At 43.7% G+C, this 19,839-nt stretch overlaps 1 protein-coding gene across 1 annotated transcript; it reads left to right on the plus strand.

The window, feature by feature from the left end:
• The first annotated feature begins 12,982 nt into the window (after nt 1-12,982).
• LOC103672918 (putative protein ZNF720) lies at nt 12,983-16,303 on the plus strand. The gene is made up of 3 exons (XM_040634402.1): nt 12,983-13,156; nt 15,385-15,511; nt 16,194-16,303. Exons 1-3 carry the CDS (start codon nt 12,983-12,985, stop codon nt 16,301-16,303), a joined length of 411 nt encoding a protein of 136 aa, XP_040490336.1.
• The last annotated feature ends 3,536 nt before the right edge of the window (nt 16,304-19,839 follow it).

Below are 19,839 nucleotides of genomic sequence, written 5' to 3' on the forward strand. Positions count from 1 at the left end.
GACTCCTTAATTTCTCCTTCTTTTGTCTCGTTGTTGGTGTATAGAAATACAACTGATTTCTGTGCGTTGATATTATATCCTGCCACTTTTCTGAATTCCTGTATGGTTCAGGCAATTTTGGGGTGCAGTCTTTTGGGTTTTCCACAGAGCATCATGTCATCTGGAAAGAATGAGTGTTTGACTTCTTTGCCGATTCAGATGCCTTTTCTTTCTTTTTGTTGTCTGATTGCTGAGACTGGGACTTCTAGTACTATGTTGAATAGCGGTGGTGAGAGTGGACATCCCTGCCATGTTCCTGACCTTACAGGAAAAGTCCTCAGTTTTTCCCCATTGAGAATGATATTTGCTATGGGCTTTTCATAAATGGCTTTTATGACATTGAGGTAGGTTCCCTCTATCCCTACACTGTGAAGAGTTTTAATCAAGAAAGGATACTGTAATTTGTCAAATGCTTTTTCTCTGCATCTATTGAGAGGATCATATGGTTCTTGTCCTTTATTTATGTAGTGTATCACATTGATTGATTTTTGGGTTTTTAAAAAGATTTTATTTATGTGACAGAGAGAGAGAGAGAACGAGAACAAGCAGGGGGAGAGGCAGGCAGAGCGAGAGGGAGAAGTAGGAGAAGAAGGAGTCTGATGTGGGGCTCCATTCCAGGACCCTGGGATCATGACCTGAGCTGAAGGCAGACATTTAACCAACTGAGCCACCTAGGCGGCCCTTGATTTGTGGATGCTTAACCACACTGCAGCCCAGGAAAAAATCCCTCTCGGTCATGGTGAATATTCCTTTTAATGTACTGTTGGATCCTATTGGCTAGTGTTTTGGTGAGATGTTCTGCATCCATGTTCATCAGGGATATTAGAGTGTAATTCTCCTTTTTGGTGGGGTCTTTGTATGGTTTTGGTATCAAGGTGATGCTGGCCTCTTAGAAAGAGTTTGGAAATTTCCCTTCCATTTCTATTTTTTGAAACTTCTTCAGAAGAATAGGTATTATTTCTTCTTTTAAGGTTTGGTAGAAGTCCCCTGGGAAGCCATCTGGCCCTGGGCTCTTGTTTATTGGGAGATTTTTGATTACTGCTTTCCTTGCTGGTTATGGGTTGCTCAGGTTTTCTTTTTCTTCCTGTTTCAGTTTTGGTTGTTTATATGTCTCTAGGAATGCATCCATTTCTTCCAGATTGCCTAATTTGTTGGCATATGGTCGCTCATAATATGCTTATATAATTGTTTGCATTTCTTCAGTGTTGGTTGTGATCTCTCCTCTCTCATTATGATTTTATTTATTTGGGTCCTTTCTCTTTTCTTTTTGATCAGCCTGGCCAGGGGTTAATCAATCTTATTATTCTTTTAAAGAACCAGCTGCTAGTTTTGTTGATCTGTTCTCCTGTTCTTTGATTTCCATTTTGTTGATTTCTGCTCTAGTCTTTATTATTTTCTTCTCTCTTGTTGGGTTTAGGCTTTATTTGATGTTTTTCTCCAGCTCCTTTAGGTATAGGGTTAGGCTGTGTATTTGAGACCTTTCTTGTTTCTTGAGCAAGGCTTGTATTGCTATATACTTACCTCTTAGGACCGCCTTTGCCACATCCCAAAGATTGTAATAGTTGTGTTTTCATTTTCATTAATTTCCATGACTTTTTAAAATTGTTCTTTAATTTCCTGGTTGACCCATTCATACTTTAGTAGGATGCTCTTTATCCTCCATGTATTTGAGTTCTTTCCAACTTTCCTCTTGTGATTGAGTTCCAGTTTCAAAGCATTGTGGTCTGAAAACATTCAGGGAAAGATCCCAGTCTTTTGGTACCAGTTGAGACCTGATTTGTGAGCCAGGATGTGATCTATTCTGGAGAATGTTCCATGTGCACTCAAGCAGAATGTGTTCTGTTTATTTAAACTGAAATGTTCTGAATATATATCTGCGAAGTCCATCTAGTCCAGTGTGTCATTCAAAGGACTTGTTTCCTTGTTGATCTTTTGCTTAGGTGATCTGTCCACTGCAGTGATGGGGGTGTTAAAGTCCCCTACTATGATTATATTATGATCAATGTGTCTCTTTAATTTTGTTATTAATTGGTTTATATAATTGGCTGCTCCCATGTTAGGGGCATGAACGTTTACAATTGTTACATCTTCCTGTGGGATGGATCCTTTATTTATGATTTAGTGTCCTTCCTCATCTGTTACAGTCTGTAGTTTAAAATGTAATTGGTCTGATATAATGATTGTCACCCCAGCTTTCTTTTGATGTCCCTTGGCATGATAAATGGGTTTCCACCCTCTCACTTTCAATCTAGAGGTGTCTTTGGGTCTAAAAGGAGTCTCTTGCAGACAGCATATGAATGGGTCTTGCTTTTTTTATCCAATTTGATACCCTATGTCTTTTCACTGGGGGCATTAGCCCATTTACATTCAGAGTAATTACTGAAAGATATGAATTTAGTGCCATTGTATTACCTGTAAAGTCACTGATTCTGTATATTGTCTCTGTTCCTTTCTGGTGTACGTTACTTTTGGGCTCTCCTTTCGCTTGCTTAAAGCATCCTTTTTAATATTTCTTGTAGGGCTGGTTTGGTGATCACAGATTATTTTAGTTTCTGTTTGTCCTGGTAGCTTTTTTATCCCTCCTTCTATTTTGAAGGATTTCCTAGCTGGATAAAGTATTCTTGGCTGCATATTTTTCTCATTTAGCACCCTGAATATATCAAGCCAGTCCTTTCTGGCCCACCAGGTGTCTGTGGATAGGTCTGCTGCCAGTCTTATGTTTATGTTTCTAGCCTTGTAGGTTATGAACCTCTTGTCCTGAGCAGCTTTCAGGCTTTTCTCTTTGTTTCTGAGATTTGCTAGTTTCACTATTTTATGTCAGGGCGTTGTCCTATTTTTTACTGATTTTGAGGTGGTTCTCTGTGCTTCCTGGACTTGGGTGCCTGTTTCTTTCCCCAGAATGGGGAAGTTTTCAGCTATAATTTGCTCCAATATACCTTCTGTCCCTCTCTCTTTCCTCTTCTTCTGGGATACCAATTTTTCTAATATTGTTTTGCTTTATGGTATCACTTATCTCTCAGATTCTCCCCTCGGGTTCTAGTAGTTGTTTGTCTCTCTTTCTCAGCTTCTTTATTCTCCATCTTGTTGTCTTCTGTATCACTAATTTTCTCTTCGGCCTCATATATCCTAGCAGTTAGAGCCTCCATTTTTGATTGCATCTCATTAATAGCCTTTTTTATTTTGCCTTGATTAGATTTTAGTTCTTTTATTTCTCCAGGAAGGGATTCTCTAGTGTCCTATATGCTTTTTTCAAGCCCACCTCATATCTTTATAATCATATTCTGAACTCGAGAACATATTACTTATATCCATACTGATTAGGTCCCTGGCAGTCAGTACTGCTTCTTGTTCTCTTTCTTGAGGTGAGCTTTCCCATCTTGTCATGCTGTCCAGAGAATAGATGAACAAGAGAACCAAATAAAAAAATGGCAGCAACAACCCCAGCGATATATACACTAAACAAATTAAAAGAGTCCTGTAACTGAAAAAAAATGAAAAAAAAATAGAGAATATAATCACACAGGTGAACAGAATGAGCAATACACTGGATCCTGTGTGTATTTTGGTCCATGTGTTAGAAAACTAGATCCCAAAACTGTAAAGAAAGAAAAACTTATATATGTACAAAAATAAAATTAAATACAATGAAAGTACAGAATGTCACTGTAAAAATGAAAAAGACCCCCCCCCAAAAGAAGAAGAAGAAGAAGAAGAAGAAGAAGAAGAAGAAGAAGAACTAAAAACAAAGGACTATAAAGGCAGGTGGACAGAACAGAGAAATACACCATATCCTAAGTGTATTTTCATTGGTTTGATAGAAAAAACTACATCCCAAAATTGTAAAGAAGGAAAAACTTATATATATACAAGAATAAAATTAAATACATTGAAAGAATAGAATGTAACTGTAAGGATGACAAAGACTTTAACAAATCAAAACAAAAGGAAAAAAAAAGAAAGAAAGAATAGGATGAGACAGGTGAAGAGAACAGAGCCACACACCAGATTCTGGGTATATTTTGGACTGTTAGGAGAAACTGCAACCCAAACTTGTGAAGAAAGAAAAACATATATATACAAAAGTAAAATTAAATACAATGAAAGGACAGAATATAATTGTGGAAATGAAAATTAAAGAAGATTTTGAAAAAGGGTTGATAAAATAAGAAATGGCTTAGGAAAGGAAAGAGGAAAACAAAATTAAAACCAAAAGACTAAAGAATCCTGGGGGAAAACCATGAATTCTATAGGCTATGTTCCCCTAGTGCTGGAGTTTTGCAGTTCTCAATGATGGGTAACCTTGGTCTTGGCTGGTCTTGCCTTTTCTTGCTGATCTTCTGGGAGACCATTCTGTTGCAGTGATTCTCAAGTGTTTTTGTTCCCGGGGCACAAGTGTACAGCCCTTGCCAGAGGTCAGGCTAAGTAATCTCCTCCCAATTGCTCTATGTGGCTTTTGTTCCCTGAAGGTTTTCCAGGCAGCTTTAGGGGGTGACGATGAAAATAGTGGCCTCCCAATTGCCAACCCCAGAGCTGAATGCTTGGGGCTGTGCTCCTCCAGGCAGCCTCAGGCAAGAGCCGTCAATCAGTCCTGTCCCTCTGGTCTCCTTCTGCACTCCCTGCTCACCCAGGCTGTGACTGAGCATTTCTGTCTCAGGCATGAGAGCTGTTTCAAGTCTCCAAACCCTGCGGACTCCTGTGCCACTCCACCTGGGGGAGGACGGGGGTCTCACTGGTTCTGCCAATTTTGGGGCCCCTGTTTGGAGAGCAGTCGCCCAACTGTGCCACGGTTCATGGTTTATGGCAACCCTGAGCTGAGAGCCCACTCCTGGACTCACTGATTGCAGCCGGCTTCTCCCCCCCCCCCCCATGCCTGGGAGCTAGGCCACACTCAGGTGCCCCTGGTCGTCCTGTGACCCCTGGGATCCGGAGACCACACTGTCCCACCTAGGATTCCACCCTCGCTTCACTGCCTGAGTGCCTTTCAGGCAGGAACATTCCTCACCAGAGCAGACTTCTAAAGGTTCTGATTTTGTGCTGACCTGCTATATCACTTTCCCGTCGTCAGCTTAAGGAGGCTCCCTTCCCCTGCCATTTATCTTCCCATGTATTGCCTTGCATTCACTTCTCTGCACCTCCTACCTTGCAGAAAGTGGTCACTTTTCTATTTGTAGAGCTGCAGCTATTCTTTTCTTAGATCTCCGGTTGAGTTTGCAAGTGTTCAGAATGATCTGATAGCCATCTAGCTGAATTCTGGAGACCAGACGAAACTAAAGTCTCCTAGTCCTCCGCCATCTTGGATCAGCTCCCCTTCATACTCTTCTTAAAGCTAACTTTTTGATATGCACAATCCTTTTAAACTAACTTTTTAATTCATTGTTTTTTGGTTCATGACAGTTCAATTCTAAATTTTATTTTGTACCTTAAAATAGAACAATTGCTTTGAAAAAAATTAAGAGAGCGACCACCTGAGAGAGGGGTTGGGGGGCAGGGGAGGGGCAAAGGGAGAAGAGATAATCTTCAGCAGACTCTGTGCTGGGCCCAGATCCCAGCGCTTTGCCTGAATCCCAACTTGGGGCTTGATCTCAGCACCCTGAGATCATATTCTGAGCCAAAATCTAGAGTTGGACTCAACAGACTGAGCCACCCAGGCACCCCGACTTTTTAATATTTTATTTTCATTCCAGTTATTTAACATACAGTGATTTCTTAGTTTCAGGTGTGCAATACAGTGATTCCACAATTCCCTTCATCACCCAGAGCTCTTCAGGAGAGGTTCACTCCTTAATTCCCATCCCCTTTTTAACCCTTCCCCACACGCAGCTTCCCACTGGTAACCATCAGTTCGTTCTCTATCCTTAAGAGTCTGTTTCTTGATTTGTCTCACCCTCTCTACACTGTTACTTCGTAACTGATGAAACCCCTGGTGGACAGGGGGACGATGGTCAGTCCAAAGTGTCTTCTCATTGCTCTTCTGATTTTTCATTATAATAATAATTCTAATCTGTTCTCTCTTGCTTGGTTCCCTCCAAATTATTTAGATATATGCAAGCAGGGCCTTTTCCTTCACCCAGCCAATAGATGGTGCTTACTACTTAAAACAAAGTCATGCCCAGTGTCCCCTCTGGCCTTTACAAGAATGGCCTTCTGTAATAGTTACGTGTAGGGACAAATAGTGGCCAATTTTAGTCCATAGGTAGGGACATCCCTACAACCCGGGTCACCGTGAAGAAGTTACAGAAGATGAGCCCTTCACCCATCAACAGCCTTAAAGACTAAAGGATCGATATATACAGTGGAATATAACCCAGCTATAAGAAATAGTGAAATGTTGCCATTTGGAAGGACGTGGGTGGAGCTAGTGTGTTGTGCTACGTGACGTGACGTGAGTCTGAGAGAGACAAATACCTGATGAGTTCACTCCTGTGGAATTTAAGAAATGAAACAGATAAACACAGGGGAGAAAGTCTACAGACTCCACCTGTGGATAGCAAGCTGAGGGCTCCAGAGGAGTGTGGGCAGGGGGTGGATGAAATGGGTGACAGCTGTTAAGGAGGACACTTGCGATGAGCACTGGGTGTTGTATATAAGTGATGAATCAGGGGCGCCTGGGTGGCTCAGTCAGTTAAGCGTCTGCCTTCAGCTCAGGTCATGATCCCAGGGTCCTGGACTCGAACACTGCATCTGGCTCCCTGCTCCACAGAGAGCCTGCTTCTCCCTCTCCCTGCCACTCCCCCTGCTTGTGCTCCCTTTCTCTCTGTCAAATAAACAAAATCTTAAAAAAAAAAAGCGATAAATCACTAAATTCTACTCCTGATACTAATATTACATGGTTTGTTCACTAACTGGAATTTAGGTAAAACTTGAAACTCCAAAAATAATTTAAGGAAAGCATTGGTCATTGGTAAAATGCGAGATACGCGAAAATGCTCACTTTTAGCCCAGAGGGCTGATCTGGAGGCTGCATAGTTTTAAGGATCCAGTAAGTGTTGCTACACTCTTAAAGGGCCTCACGACGTCCTGTACCTCTCACAAATAGTTAGTATCGAACTCATGATAAGCCCCGTAGACATTTTTTGAAAATGGTTTTATGTGTGGAAATTTGAGGAGGGACCTGCGGGTGACTCAGTTGGTTAAGCCACCAACTTGTGATTTGGGCTCAGGTTATGATCTCAGGTGGTAGGATTGGAGCCCCATGGGGTCAGGCTGCCAGTTCAGGGCAGAGGCTACTTGAGACTGTCTCTCCCTGTCCCTCTGCCCCTCCCGCTGCTCTCTCTCTCTTTCTCAAATAAATAAGAAAAAAATGTGTGGAAACATTTCTGATCTAATACTCCTTGAGTCTACCCCCTTGAGCACTAACCATAGACCCACCAGCTTCAAATATTAAAAGTATAGCCTTTGGGGCACGTGGGTGGCTCCGTGGGTTAAGTGTCTGACTTCAGGTTGGGTCGTGATCTCAGGGTCCCAGGATAGAGCTCTGCAGTGGGCTCCCTGCTTAGGGGGGGGTCTGCTTGTCCCTCTCCCTCTGCCCCTCCCCCCCACTCATGCCTGCTCTCTCTTTCTCAAATCTCAAAATAAAATAAAACTGGAGCTCTTCCTGAGCACGAGTCCTGTCCACGTGCTACTTCAATGAACTTAGAAAGGTGTACCTGAAAACATCGCCAGAATCCTTTCTTACTGTTACATGGAAGGATCCCAAAATTGTGTTACCCAAAACCCCAAATCCAATGCACAAGACACGAGCTTTGATTGGAAAGGAATATCAGCTTTATGCAGGAGGCCGGTCACGTGGGAAGAAGAGAGACTCGCGTCCAAAAACCAACTCCAAGGTTTCTGCCAGGCGTTCAGATTTTTAAAGGAACTTGAAGGCAGTTCATCAGCAGGAGGGGAGCAGGCGGTCTGTGACGTTTCTTGGTTGCCTGCGACTCACGGGCGCCACCTACAGGCGGTATGGAGGTGCTTGGAGGGTGTGTATGGTGCCCAGGGGAGGTTGCGCCAGAAGCTGTGATGGCCAGTCTTTCTCGGAAACAATGAACGATGTATAGGCGTAGAAGGGACGGTTTAGCACATCACTCGCCCGCGCTGAAGGTGCACGCTGGAATTTAGAGACTCCTAAGTTGGCCAGAGGGGCCCAGGCAGGGGTCAGTGTAAGGTAAAAAAAAAAAAGTCTTCTAGGTTTAGTCCGTGGCTGCAAATGGCAGTATTTCCTTCTTTTTTTGAGGCTTACATATCAAAAGTAAGATGGGGGACCTGTATCAGGAGGAGAGCTGATACCAGAGATGAACTGTTTATATCACGAAGAGCTGCCCGCCTGTGGGGGCAAACCATTGTTTGCCATACATTTCCTCTTTCTTTTCTCCTGTGAATACATATTCCCTGTTTTGACATCCTAAATCCGATCACTTTCTTCTTAAGTCACAGGGCATGGAAGCTTCAATTGCCTGACTTTGAACTTTCAGGTTCCCATAATTAACACATTATATATATTTTTTCTCTCGTTAAACTGTCTTACGTCATTTTAATCATTAGACTGGCCAAAGAACTGGGAATGAAGCAACAAAGAAACAACCCCAACAACTTTTCCTGTCCTAAGATTCATTCTGTTGTGTAAAGTGACCTCCTGCTTCAGACCCAAAATAGAACGTGAACACAGAGCTGGGGATAAAGAGGAACAGTATTGCTTTGCCAGCAAAGGAGGCCGACGCAGGTCACGACCTTCAAACCTGCAAGCGCACCCAGAGCCAGGGGCTGGGGTTTGCGGGGAAATACAGGATCTGGCCGGTTTGCACAGGAACTGTGTCTGTGCTGCCCGCCCTGTTCCTCACGTTCTCAGGCTGGAACCGGGTTCCGGAAGCAAAGCGCTGACAAGGGAGGAGAGCTTTGCAGGAGAGAGAAGAAAGGTGACTTCGTTTGAAATGGAGTCTCGCTGAAGCGTTAAGTCAGCTGTTTTGATTTTTGCTCAGCTTGATGCTTTTAAGTGGTTTCCAGTTCAGTCACCAGGACAACTGTAGGAAGATCGCTTCATATTTTAGGGAGAAATCACTCTTTTCTAGAATGGGTAAAATAATGAAAAAGGATAAAACACCAAATTTCAGGGAGAATGCTGAGGAATTAGAATTCTCATATATTACTGATGAGAGAGTGAACAGTACACTTTGAAAAATGTGTGGCAGTTACTTATGAAAATAAATATTTACATACCGAAGGGGAGCATTTTGTCACCTAAAACATGTCTTTTGGGCCTAAGGATGATCTTAGGCTGGTTATTTTAAAGAGAGGGCAGATAATGGAAAAGCTCTGAAACCCAGAATTTGTTTCCTTTTGAAACAGACATTTGCATTTATAAGGGAAAACTTCATTTGTAAGGTGTCTCCCTCCCTGTAGCAGAAAGAGGGAGAATGTGTCAGTCTCCAGAAATTCTCAGTGGAGAAGACATGGATATAAACCAGGATAAGAGTCGTAGCCTCGGTTACCGTGCTTTGCCTGGTCAGCTCCCCAAATGCTTCCCAGTAGGGTCACGTGTGGAGTTTCAAAAAGGATCCTGTCTGGCGGGCTCCCCCTCAGGTTCTGTTGATTGGTTTGGGCGAAAACAGCAGTGTTGTGTTAATGAAGGGCTCCAAGTGGTTCTTAGTGAGGCCTGGGGAAGCACGAGGGCTTCTGGTGATTGTATGAGAGCTGAGAGCAGGCTGTGGCTCAAGGAGAGGTAATAGGGTCTCTGCTCTGTGAGTCTGGGAGGGTCAGGTCCACGCAGCACATAGTTCCTGTGCTGTAGCTGAATTTGTGGGCGTCTCTCCGAGCGGAGACCCCCCTGAAAGGAGAGAAGGAAAAGTCAGGGATTCATCTTAAAATGCGAGCTCACAGTTTCTGAATAGCTCCTGAGACAAAGGACTGAGAAGTCGGGACTTCTCTGCGTTTCAGGGTTCTGCTCTCAGGCGAACAGTTTACAGGTGAAGAGGTTCTGTTGGGGGCTTTAAGGGCTTTTTTCTTGTGATGCAACTGTGATTTCTCCACAAAAATTTGTGAGAAGGCAATCCAGAGGACGAGGTGAAAGAATGGCCAGTTCTCAGGTAAGCCTGGTGTCCCAGGAGAGGCTGTCATGCTTTTCTCCTGAAATTCCTTGCATTTAAAAATTGCAAATATTTCCTCTAGTTCTGATGTTTCTCCCTTATGTTTTCACCTATTTTTAAAAGCTTTTCAAAAATGATAGTGAAGGCTAGGTCTTCAGAACACTTCTCCCCTGTATCCCAGAGCCTTCTCCCTTCTCTCCAACCTGGGTTCCAGTAGGCTGTCAACAGTTGTCACTTTGAATGAAAGTTTGCAACGATGGAAAATATTCCTTTGGTGGCAGATCCAGAGGGGAAGGTGTTGGGTCCAAGATTCGTTTTGCTGACGAGGTCTGGTCCTGGGATATCAGGGAGGGAAAACATTACTCACTTAGGTCCCATCTGGAAGCTTGAACAGCTCCGTGTAGCCCAGGAATGAGAAAATGCACAAATAAACACTATGGATAGGAAGTTCAGAATAACTCAGTTCTGGGGGGGAAAGCAGGGAGTGAGTCTTGTTCTTTAGAATGTGAAAAAGATACTCTCTTTAAAATGTACTAGGGGACGCCTGGGTGGCTCACTGGGTTAAGCATCAGACTCTTGATTTCAGAACGGGTCCTGATCTCGGGGTCCTAGTGATGTAGTTTATATCGGTGAGGGTCAGTGGGGTGGAGTCCGGAGCCAGCAACCAAGGAAGAATTCTAGAGACGTCTTTGGTGCAAAAACGGTGGTTTATGAAAGCAGGGGGACAGGACCCGTGGGCAGAACGAGCTGCTGCACCTGACGGTGAGAAGTGGCTGATTATATACTAGGGGGTTGGGGGAGGTAAGGAAAAAGGGAGGTTTTGAAAGAAATTTCATGTGATAAGACACACAGGACACCAGAGGCTTTGCTATTTGTAAGTTAAGGTTGTTTTTCCTTCTGGTAAGGCATTAACAGTAAGATAGTTGGGAGCTTCCTGGAGGAATGTTCTGTTCCTCCTATCACACGTCCTTATCCACGGGCTATAGGTTTAAAATAAATTCAATTGTATTTACATTTCCTTCTGCCTCAGCCTCCCTCAGTTTTATGGAGGGGAGGGTGACGTTGGGGCTTCAGGAAACTGAGTTACGGGTCTCTGGAAGGTAGGCTATTGGTAAGAAAGCCTCCTCCTTGTAAATCACTAGGATGTTTGTAAACTGAGGAAGACCCTGTCCTGCAGGACTGTGATCTCTATCTGTTAACCATTTGCTTCTTCAGGGCAGCCAGGACTGCCTGCGGAATGTCACATATCCCATGGGCGGGGGGGTTGTGAGGTGTCAGCTTCTGCTTTGTCCTCAGCTAGGCTTCTGCTCCCTCATCATTTCCCCCCTGAATAATTCTGACCCTTAAATCTTTAAGATTGTTGAAGGTGGAAGGTCTCATCTTCTGTAACTGCTTCCTGCTGAATAGGGGCATAGAGATGTCCCTACCTGTGGGTCAACTTTGGTCAGCTGGGGAACACACAGGGGAGTTACGAAAGGAGAGGCAGCTGAATCCAGCGCCGACAACATTCCTGAACCTCCCTGGGTAGAAGGGATCATGTGCCAGCTGGAAGCCAGTGAAGGAGTCCTGACACTAGGAAGGGAGCCTTGGAGAAAACAACAAAAGATTAGAATAACAAAAAGAAAGAGAAGCCCAATTAAGAGTCCTTCGGTAGTGGATGCAAACCCTTCCCCAGTCCAGGAGGTTAGCCCATCGTGAAAGGAAAGGGAGGGATGCTTTCAAGCACCAGTTTGAGCGTGCATGTCTGTTAGAAACCCAGAAATATTTTTGTGAGGATCTGGAACGTACACACAGCGTTCTGTCTTTGTAACGGTGCAAGTTCGACCTCGTGCAGCAGTCAAAACTCTAATGCCGTTCTATTTTGTAGAAGGGCTTCACGCATTCGTGTTACTTTAGTATTGAATCGAGAAATGCTAGTTTGAGTGTCATTTAGGGCTTTGACCACGTACGTAAGAGTTTCCGTGTGTCAGACAACACGCTCCAGTCTCAAAGAGGGAACAAAGCTGGATGCTAGGTGGTTATACCAATGAGACACAGAACGTGTCCACCATGGTTTTAAATTTGGAAGTTTGGCTGGGTTGGAAGTGGTTTTAATAATGCATCTGTGCATCCAGGCAAAACCCCGAGTACAGCGGCCTATCCAGCCCGGGGGAAGCTATGGACTAGTTAGAGCCACGTAGCCATTGGGCCCCGGCCAGGAGCCAGTCATGTAACACCGGGCCTCCTTGAACTGTGGTCAGGGTTTCAAGGGCTACTCGGTTTCGGAGGGCCATTCTTTGAATGTGCAATAAGTTCAGGCCCATATTTGACTGGGGAGTTATGGCTTGATAACAGTTCTCTCTTCTTCCAATTGCTCCATGGGAGTGTAAGACTAGAAAGGCGAATTTGGAGTCAGTATAAATATTTTTTAGGGCTTTTGCCAATTGCAAAGCACAAGTGGGCGCTATTCATTCTGCTTCGGGGGCAGACGTGTTTGCTGACGGGGCTTTGCTAACGTGGGACTACTCAGCTGAAGGCCATTTATGTAATTATCATCCAATATGTCAGGAGAGCGTTTACTAGCTGACGCATTTGGGCAAACACATTCTGCAAGAGGCCCTTAGGTTGGGGTCCTGGTGTAGAGCAACAAAGGCTTAGGTACGAGCAGTGAAGGTACCCTAGGTCCATTTGCCCTGTTTCCTGCAGAGGAGATCTGATCGATCCCACCGAAGCCAAGCAGTGTAACAGGAGCTCAGTCCTTTCCTAAGTTTTGCAATGCAAATTGTTTCAAGTGGGTTAAAAGGCACCCCAAGGGAGAGTCCTTGGAAACTGAAGAACAGAGAAGGTCCATTACCAAGAAAATCCACCCCTGGACTCCCAGGTGGCTTCCCACGCAGGATATGTCAGGTTCCTGGAGTCAAAGTGACCTGAGGCATCCCCCGACTAAAATTGCTGTGACCGCTGCTGCCAATAAAGGCCCCCGTGGAGGGATGCTGGCGTCCCGACGCCTCCCCATTGCATCCCAGGCTGCAGATGGGTGCCTGGCATATGGACCAAAATACTGCGCCTTGAAGGTCGGGCCATGAAGATCACGCCTTATTTTACCTGCCCTGAAGGTATTTTACCTTGCCTTGAAGGTCATGCCATAGAAGGTCATACCTTCCCTTGCCTTGAAGAACCCACTCTTTTAACCCATGGAAAACCCTAGAAAAGCTTTACAAGTGGGAATTACCCAATTTCGTAATTTAAGTAGTTAGTAGAGGATATTGATGGAAAGCAGTGAAGATTTAAATCCATCACAGTCTAAGCAACATTCCAACCTGCGTAGTCCTTACAGCCAACTTCCCTAGGAAACGGTCCCCGGTTGGGTTATAATTCCATTGGGGACTGGTTTTGGCTGGCTCTGAGGGGTGGTCCCGTGGCCAGAAGCAGCTAGACCAGAGATGTGGAGGGGATCCTATTAGACCCATCAGGAGGAAACCTCACACGGGAGTCTTAAGATTGGCAGCCGTGCTAGTCACTTAAGTGGCTGTCCCGTGCCCAAGACAGAGGGCTTTGTATAAGGACAGCAGTAAAGAGAGGGCATCAAGTTTCTGGGTCTTATTACCATCCCAGCCAGGGTACTCACTTCCAGCCAAAAGGCAAGCTTTCTCCTCCCCTTAGAGTAGCCACATTTTAGATTGACTCTAGGTCAGATAACCTGGGTGAAAACCTGATCCAACCATCTTATTGGGTGTTTGACAACCTATTCCAATAAAAGGAGAAGCATAATGCGTTCTTTCTCTAAGATTATTATCATCCATTTTCCATTAATTTATGAACAATATTAGACACTCTCCAGTAACTAGGAAATGCTGAGAAAGGATTGTTGGTGGCTTTCTGCTATTCCAGTAGAATCTATAATGGCTATAAAACCCATTCAGGGAGCACCTGGGTGGTTCAGTGGGTTAAGTGTCAGCCTTTGGGTTGTGTCATGATCCCAGGGTCCTGGGCTGGAGCCCTGTGTTGGGCTCCCTGCTCAGGGGGAAGTCTGCTTATCCTTCTCACTCTGCAAGCACCCCCCCCCCAGCTCTCCCTCACTCTCTGTCTCTCTCTCTCAAATAAAAACATAAAAAACAATTTTAAAGAAAGCATTTCAGTTCCAAATCCTCCAAGAATTCATGCCTTGGAGTTCGACCGCTTTCGTATAAAAAAATGTATCCCTTAGCCCATAGGCTCCTGCCTCCTTAGAAATCCAGGCTCCCATCCCACCCCAGGACTCCTGAACAGAATCTGCATTTTCACAACATCTCCAAAGCACAGTTTTGAAATTCTAATTCACATTAGAATCGGATAACTGCATTTGTAATGCACTAAACTTCCCGCCTGAGAAGCAGACACGACTTAGACCGTATGACATTAACACAGGTCTCAGTAATGTGTGTGCCTGTGTTGATGCCTTCGTTTGACAAGTTATTTTGGATAAACACACAGTATTTACGCTGGTTTTGTGGCTCATATGCCATGCTCTTCCCTCAAAGTCAGAGACGATATTAGAGCACATTACTGGGTTAATTATTATCTTCCTGTACAATGGAGGCTATTCTCCGAAGGCAGAACCAGGTGTCCTAACAGAACTGAACTAACATGAGTTCAGTGCTTGGTGAGGCACGGATAGAAACCACACCAGGGGGCTTGTCATGGAATGGAAACTCAATTTGCAAGAGAAAAAAAAAAGAGAGACCACGGGGAATAACTTGCAACATAGAGACTCCTAGAGCAAGGGGGAATGATTTCCTGTTATTTGGGGTTAGGGTGGCTATTCAGAAAGTGGCGCCTTATCCTATGTAGAGCTGGGCATAAGGTGACACCAGTGCCTCCAGAAAACACTTCTCTCCATGCTTTGTATGTTGTGTAAATGAGCTTTGTGCTCCTCCTTGGGGTGAGATTTTAATATTATAATGAGATAAAGGGAACTGTAAGTCACTCTGTGGGTTACTCCGTGATCCTTCTGCATAGGTGTCATTGGGGGTTAAGCTCGAGCTGGGCCAGCCCAAGCTCTTCCACAGGGCAGTCAGTACCCTTTGTTGTAGTTTCTGTTTCCCTTGAGGGAGACTCTGCCCATGGGGGGTTTTGAATGAACTGAAGATAAGGTGGAAACAAGAGGTTAAGTGAAATGTGGGACAAAGGTCTGAGGGTACAATCAGGTAAGCAGAGAAGGTCAGGTCATGGGTCTAGCTGGTGACATTAACTCCTTCTATTATCTTAGGGACCATTGTGAACTCTGCCAGTGGCCACTTGGTGACGGTGGTATGTCTTGCAGGGACTGCTGACATTTAAGGACGTGGCCATAGAATTCTCCCAGGAGGAGTGGCGATGCCTGAGCCACACGCAGCGGGAACTGTACAGGGACGTGATGCTGGAGAACTACGGACACCTCCTGTTCTTGGGTGAGGATGACTCCTTCCAGATTTCCCAAGCCACACTCGGGGTTTCGTTCCTCCTGTGAAGACTGTCTCTTGGATGATTCCTCTTTGAGCGACTGGAATTCAGATCCAGGCAGAAAGGGAAATAAGTAGGGTTTGTAGATGCAGAGAAACATCTTCATGATGTTTCCTTTCCAGCTTTAGCTTCCCCTTCCTGAAGGGAACAGCATCACTTCCGGAGATCAGTGGCAGTTCTAAACACTGAGTGCCATAGCATGGGACTGCCCACATCTTAAACTGAAATTTCCACTCATTATTATATCTAATCTTGGAAGTGGAGCTCAGGATGTGAACATTGGAAATCCCTCCTTCCTATTGTAAAGGAGCTTTTGGGCAACAGCACATGACCATTTTCTAGATTCTACAGTGCTCTCTCTTCTACTGAGCACAACTGTGATTGAAAGTATCTCCAGGGGCGCCTGGGTGGCTCAGTCATTAAGCGTCTGCCTTGGGCTCCGTGATCCCAGAGTCCTGGGACTGAGCCCCATATCAGGCTCCTCCTCTGGGAGCCTGCTTCTTCCTCTCCCACTCCCCCTGCCTGTGTTCCCTCTTGCTGGCTGTCTCTCTCTCTGTCAAATAAATAAAATCTTAAAAAAAAAAAAAAGAATCTCCAGCAATACTCATTTTCCTTTTTTCTCTTAAACAGGTCTCATTGTGTCAAAGCCAGACCAGGTCTCCTTTTTGGAGCAAGAGAAGCAGCTCTGGGATGTGACAAGAAAGGAGACCATAGCCTTCCATCCGGGTAGGTGGGACTGAATGAGGCAGATGGAGGAGGGGAGGTCCAAGTCTGAAGGAGGAAGGTAGACCTTAAACTGTGTGGTTTGAGTAGGTTTCCTTGAATGGAAATTAGTTTGAGAAGCCTGGTGTTGTTGCTCTCCCTCTCACTGAGGGACATCTGCTCTCCAAGATTATCAAGCTCTTACATTCTCTAAGAATTCTCCTTCAGCTCCACTGGTGGTCCATCACATGTACAGGGAAGGCGGGAGACTCTCCTTGCAGTGGGAGGCCTCCATAATCTGAGAGCTGCTCCATTGCTGTGAGGGCCCTGGGAAATCTATTTCTGAGGATGTCAGTGGTATGCCCTTTGTAAGTTCTGTTTTGCCTCGTCTGAGATGTGTGTCACCGTCATGGTGGACATATTGGGGTTTGGTGTAGAAATCTGGGAACACTGGAGACAGATATTACATGCTTTCTGGTTTATGCTTTCCCATGTTATGGAGGCTTTTTTCTTAACTGTACAGAATTGGGACTCAGTAACTTCATCAGATCACAAAGTGCCTCCCTAAAATGAGAAAATCGAATCCTGCATTTCCTTTCAAAAGTTCATTTTATTTCATATGAACTGATACTAGAAATATCTACTCTATGCTTTCCGTTCCTAAATGGTGAAATAATGTAATGTATCTATTTCCTGGAATTCCTACCTAAATAATGCCATAGGGGAGCTAGAACGTTTGGAACTCAAAATTTGTGGCCTTGAATATAGTCTCAGTTGTTACCTTATTTATTAATGATTGCATCATTTAATAATTTTGTCTTCTGTGAAGTTCTTGTGACTCTGCCATGTGTGTTTTCACTTTCTATATGGTTCTATATGGGATTCATCTCTGCTTTTTTAGATCCAAAGTTCTGATAGGACACGGGCAGGTGCTTTATAAGAAGTGAGATAAGTAGTACAATCCCCATATTTAAAAAAAAAAAACACTTTTGTTTATAAATGTAATTTTACTTCAGGGAAAGTTAGTCATTAGATTTTTCTTCTACTTTCCTTAGAATGTTCCTGAATTTCATCCAAGTATTTTTTTTTTTATAAAGTCATGTCAGTAAATTTTACAATGTGGATGTTTGTTTATTTAGAAATGAAAGAATTTTGTTCTCTGGTTCTACAGAATGAATTATACATTCTACATAAAGGAGGACTATATTACTAACATGATACATTTTTAATGTCTTTTAAGTGCTTCTTAGTAAAATCTTTCATGAGACCTTTTTATGGTTCATTTTATTTTTATTAAAAAGATTTTATTTATTTATTTGACAGAGAGACAGGCAGTGAGAGAAGGAACACAAGCAGGGGGAGTGGAGAGGAAGAAGCAGGCTCATAGCGGAGGAGCCTGATGTGGGGCTCGATCCCAGAACGCTGGGATCACGCCCTGAGCCGAAGGCAGACGCTTAACGACTGAGCCACCCAGGCGCCCCTATGGTTCATTTTAATGAATATTCATTACAATTTTACTGTCAGTGAAGACATGCCAACAATTCCAATGCTTGTTTTTCAGGGGGTCACAGTTTATGTTTGAAAATACAGTTACATTGTGGTTTTCCTTCTAGATAATTCATCTATTTTTTTAAATAATTTTTTATCTTAAATTTGGTCTTATTCTGGTTTGCGATTCCGTAATCACGTGCTTCCTTTTGTCTGGGATTTCCCACAGCATGAAGTAGTTGTGGTTTCCTTTTCACTTGTGTGTTTCATTATAGGGGTTGCAAGGGTGGCTCAGTCGGTTAAGCGTCTGCCTTTGGCTTTGGTAATGATCCCAGGGTCCTGGAATTGAGTCCCCAATCAGGCTCCTTGCTCATCGGGGAGCCTGCTTCTTCCTCTGCCTGCTGCTCCCCCTCTTTGTGCGCGCGCTCTCTCTCTCTCTCTCTCTCTCTCAAATAAATAAATATATCTTTAGAAAAAGACAAAAAATCATTTTAAACTGATATTCTCAATTGCATACAAAATTATTCTACCTCTCTCCACCCCTGCGCCCACTTTATGTTACCAATGTCACAAATTCTATCTTTTATGTTGTGTACTTTATTACCTCGGTTTATGATTTTTATGCTTCGATTCAAAAACATTTTGTAGCAGAAATAAAAACAACTTGGGCTGCCTCTTTACAACACTACAGGTTTCTATAATTGTGAAAATATTTATAATCAGAGAGGTGTACGTTGTCATGTGGTTTTAGTTACTGTTTAGAAACCTTTTGTTTCTACTAGAGGGACTTCCTTTTACATTTCTTGCACAACAGGTCTACTGGTAAACTTACAGGGGTTTTTATGTGGGAAGATCTTCATTTCTACCTTATGGAAAACAGTTTTTTCCCAGATAGAGTATTCTTGGTCGATATTTCGATCTTTCAGTGCTCGAATACACTGTCCCCTGCAGCTCCTCCTCTCAGGTCTGCTGTGAATCCCAGTAATAATCTTAAAGGAGCTCTTATACAAAATGAGTTGCTTTTATCATACTGTTTCAAAATTCTCTTTTTTACCTGTGATTTTTTTTCATAGGTTAATTGTAATGTGTCCCTGTGTTCATGTCTTGACCTTTATCCTACTTTGAATTTCCTGAGCTTGTTGAATTTGTCTGTTCTTTCCACATACATGGAAGTTACAAGCCCTTAGATCTCCATGTAAACCCTCTGGCCCCTTTCGCTCACCTCTCCCTTTGGGGTCCCCTTAATGTGCCTATGGGACCACTTGGTGGTGTCCCATGAGTCCCTGCTCTGCCCTTTCCCACATTTTTCTTTGTTCCTCTTAGCAGATAATTTAAAACAAGGGGTCTTTGGGTTGTCTGATTCTTTTTTCTGTTTGATGAAGTCTGTGGGTGACCCCTTGGTGTATTTTTGACTTCAGTGATTGTACTCTTCGGCTCCCAGTTTCTGGTTGATCGTTATATTTTCTCTGTCTTTAGGTTTACATTTTAGTCATGCAGAGTTTTCCTGATGGCATTTAGTTACCGATCTATGTTTCTTCGTCCTCCACGAGCGCCCTTATGAAGGTTATTTGAATTCCCTGTCAGGCAATAAGTAGTTCTTGATTAATTCAGGGCCAGTTTCAGAGATTGATTTCATTCCTCTGATTGGAACATGTTTTCCTGGTTCTTTGCCTGCGATTCTAAATCAGAATATTTATTACTAGAGAAAAAACAACTAGATCAATTACATTTAGCCATGGAAATTGTAGGCATGAGAGTCGCCAACCCCTCCACGATTGAAAATCTGCGCGTATCTTTTGAGTCCCCCAAACTGAAAAGCATACCTGCTTTTGCATGGAAATAGCCTATTGTTGACCAGAAGCCTTACCTTGACCGTTAACAGTCCATCATCCCATTCTTTGCCTGTGGTCTATAGTGCATATTGTATTTTTATAATGAAAGAAGCTTGAGAAAATAGAATATTAAGGCAGTCATAACGAAGGGAAAGCACATTTACAGTAGTGCACTGTATTTAAAAAAAAAAATCTGTGTATAAGCGGACCCACACTGTTCAAAACCGTGTTATGAACCTGGTCAGCTGAATTTG

This window comes from Ursus maritimus, unplaced genomic scaffold (assembly GCF_017311325.1).
Source record: "Ursus maritimus isolate PB19 unplaced genomic scaffold, ASM1731132v1 scaffold_19, whole genome shotgun sequence".
In the NCBI taxonomy this organism is placed as follows: Eukaryota; Metazoa; Chordata; class Mammalia; order Carnivora; family Ursidae; genus Ursus; species Ursus maritimus.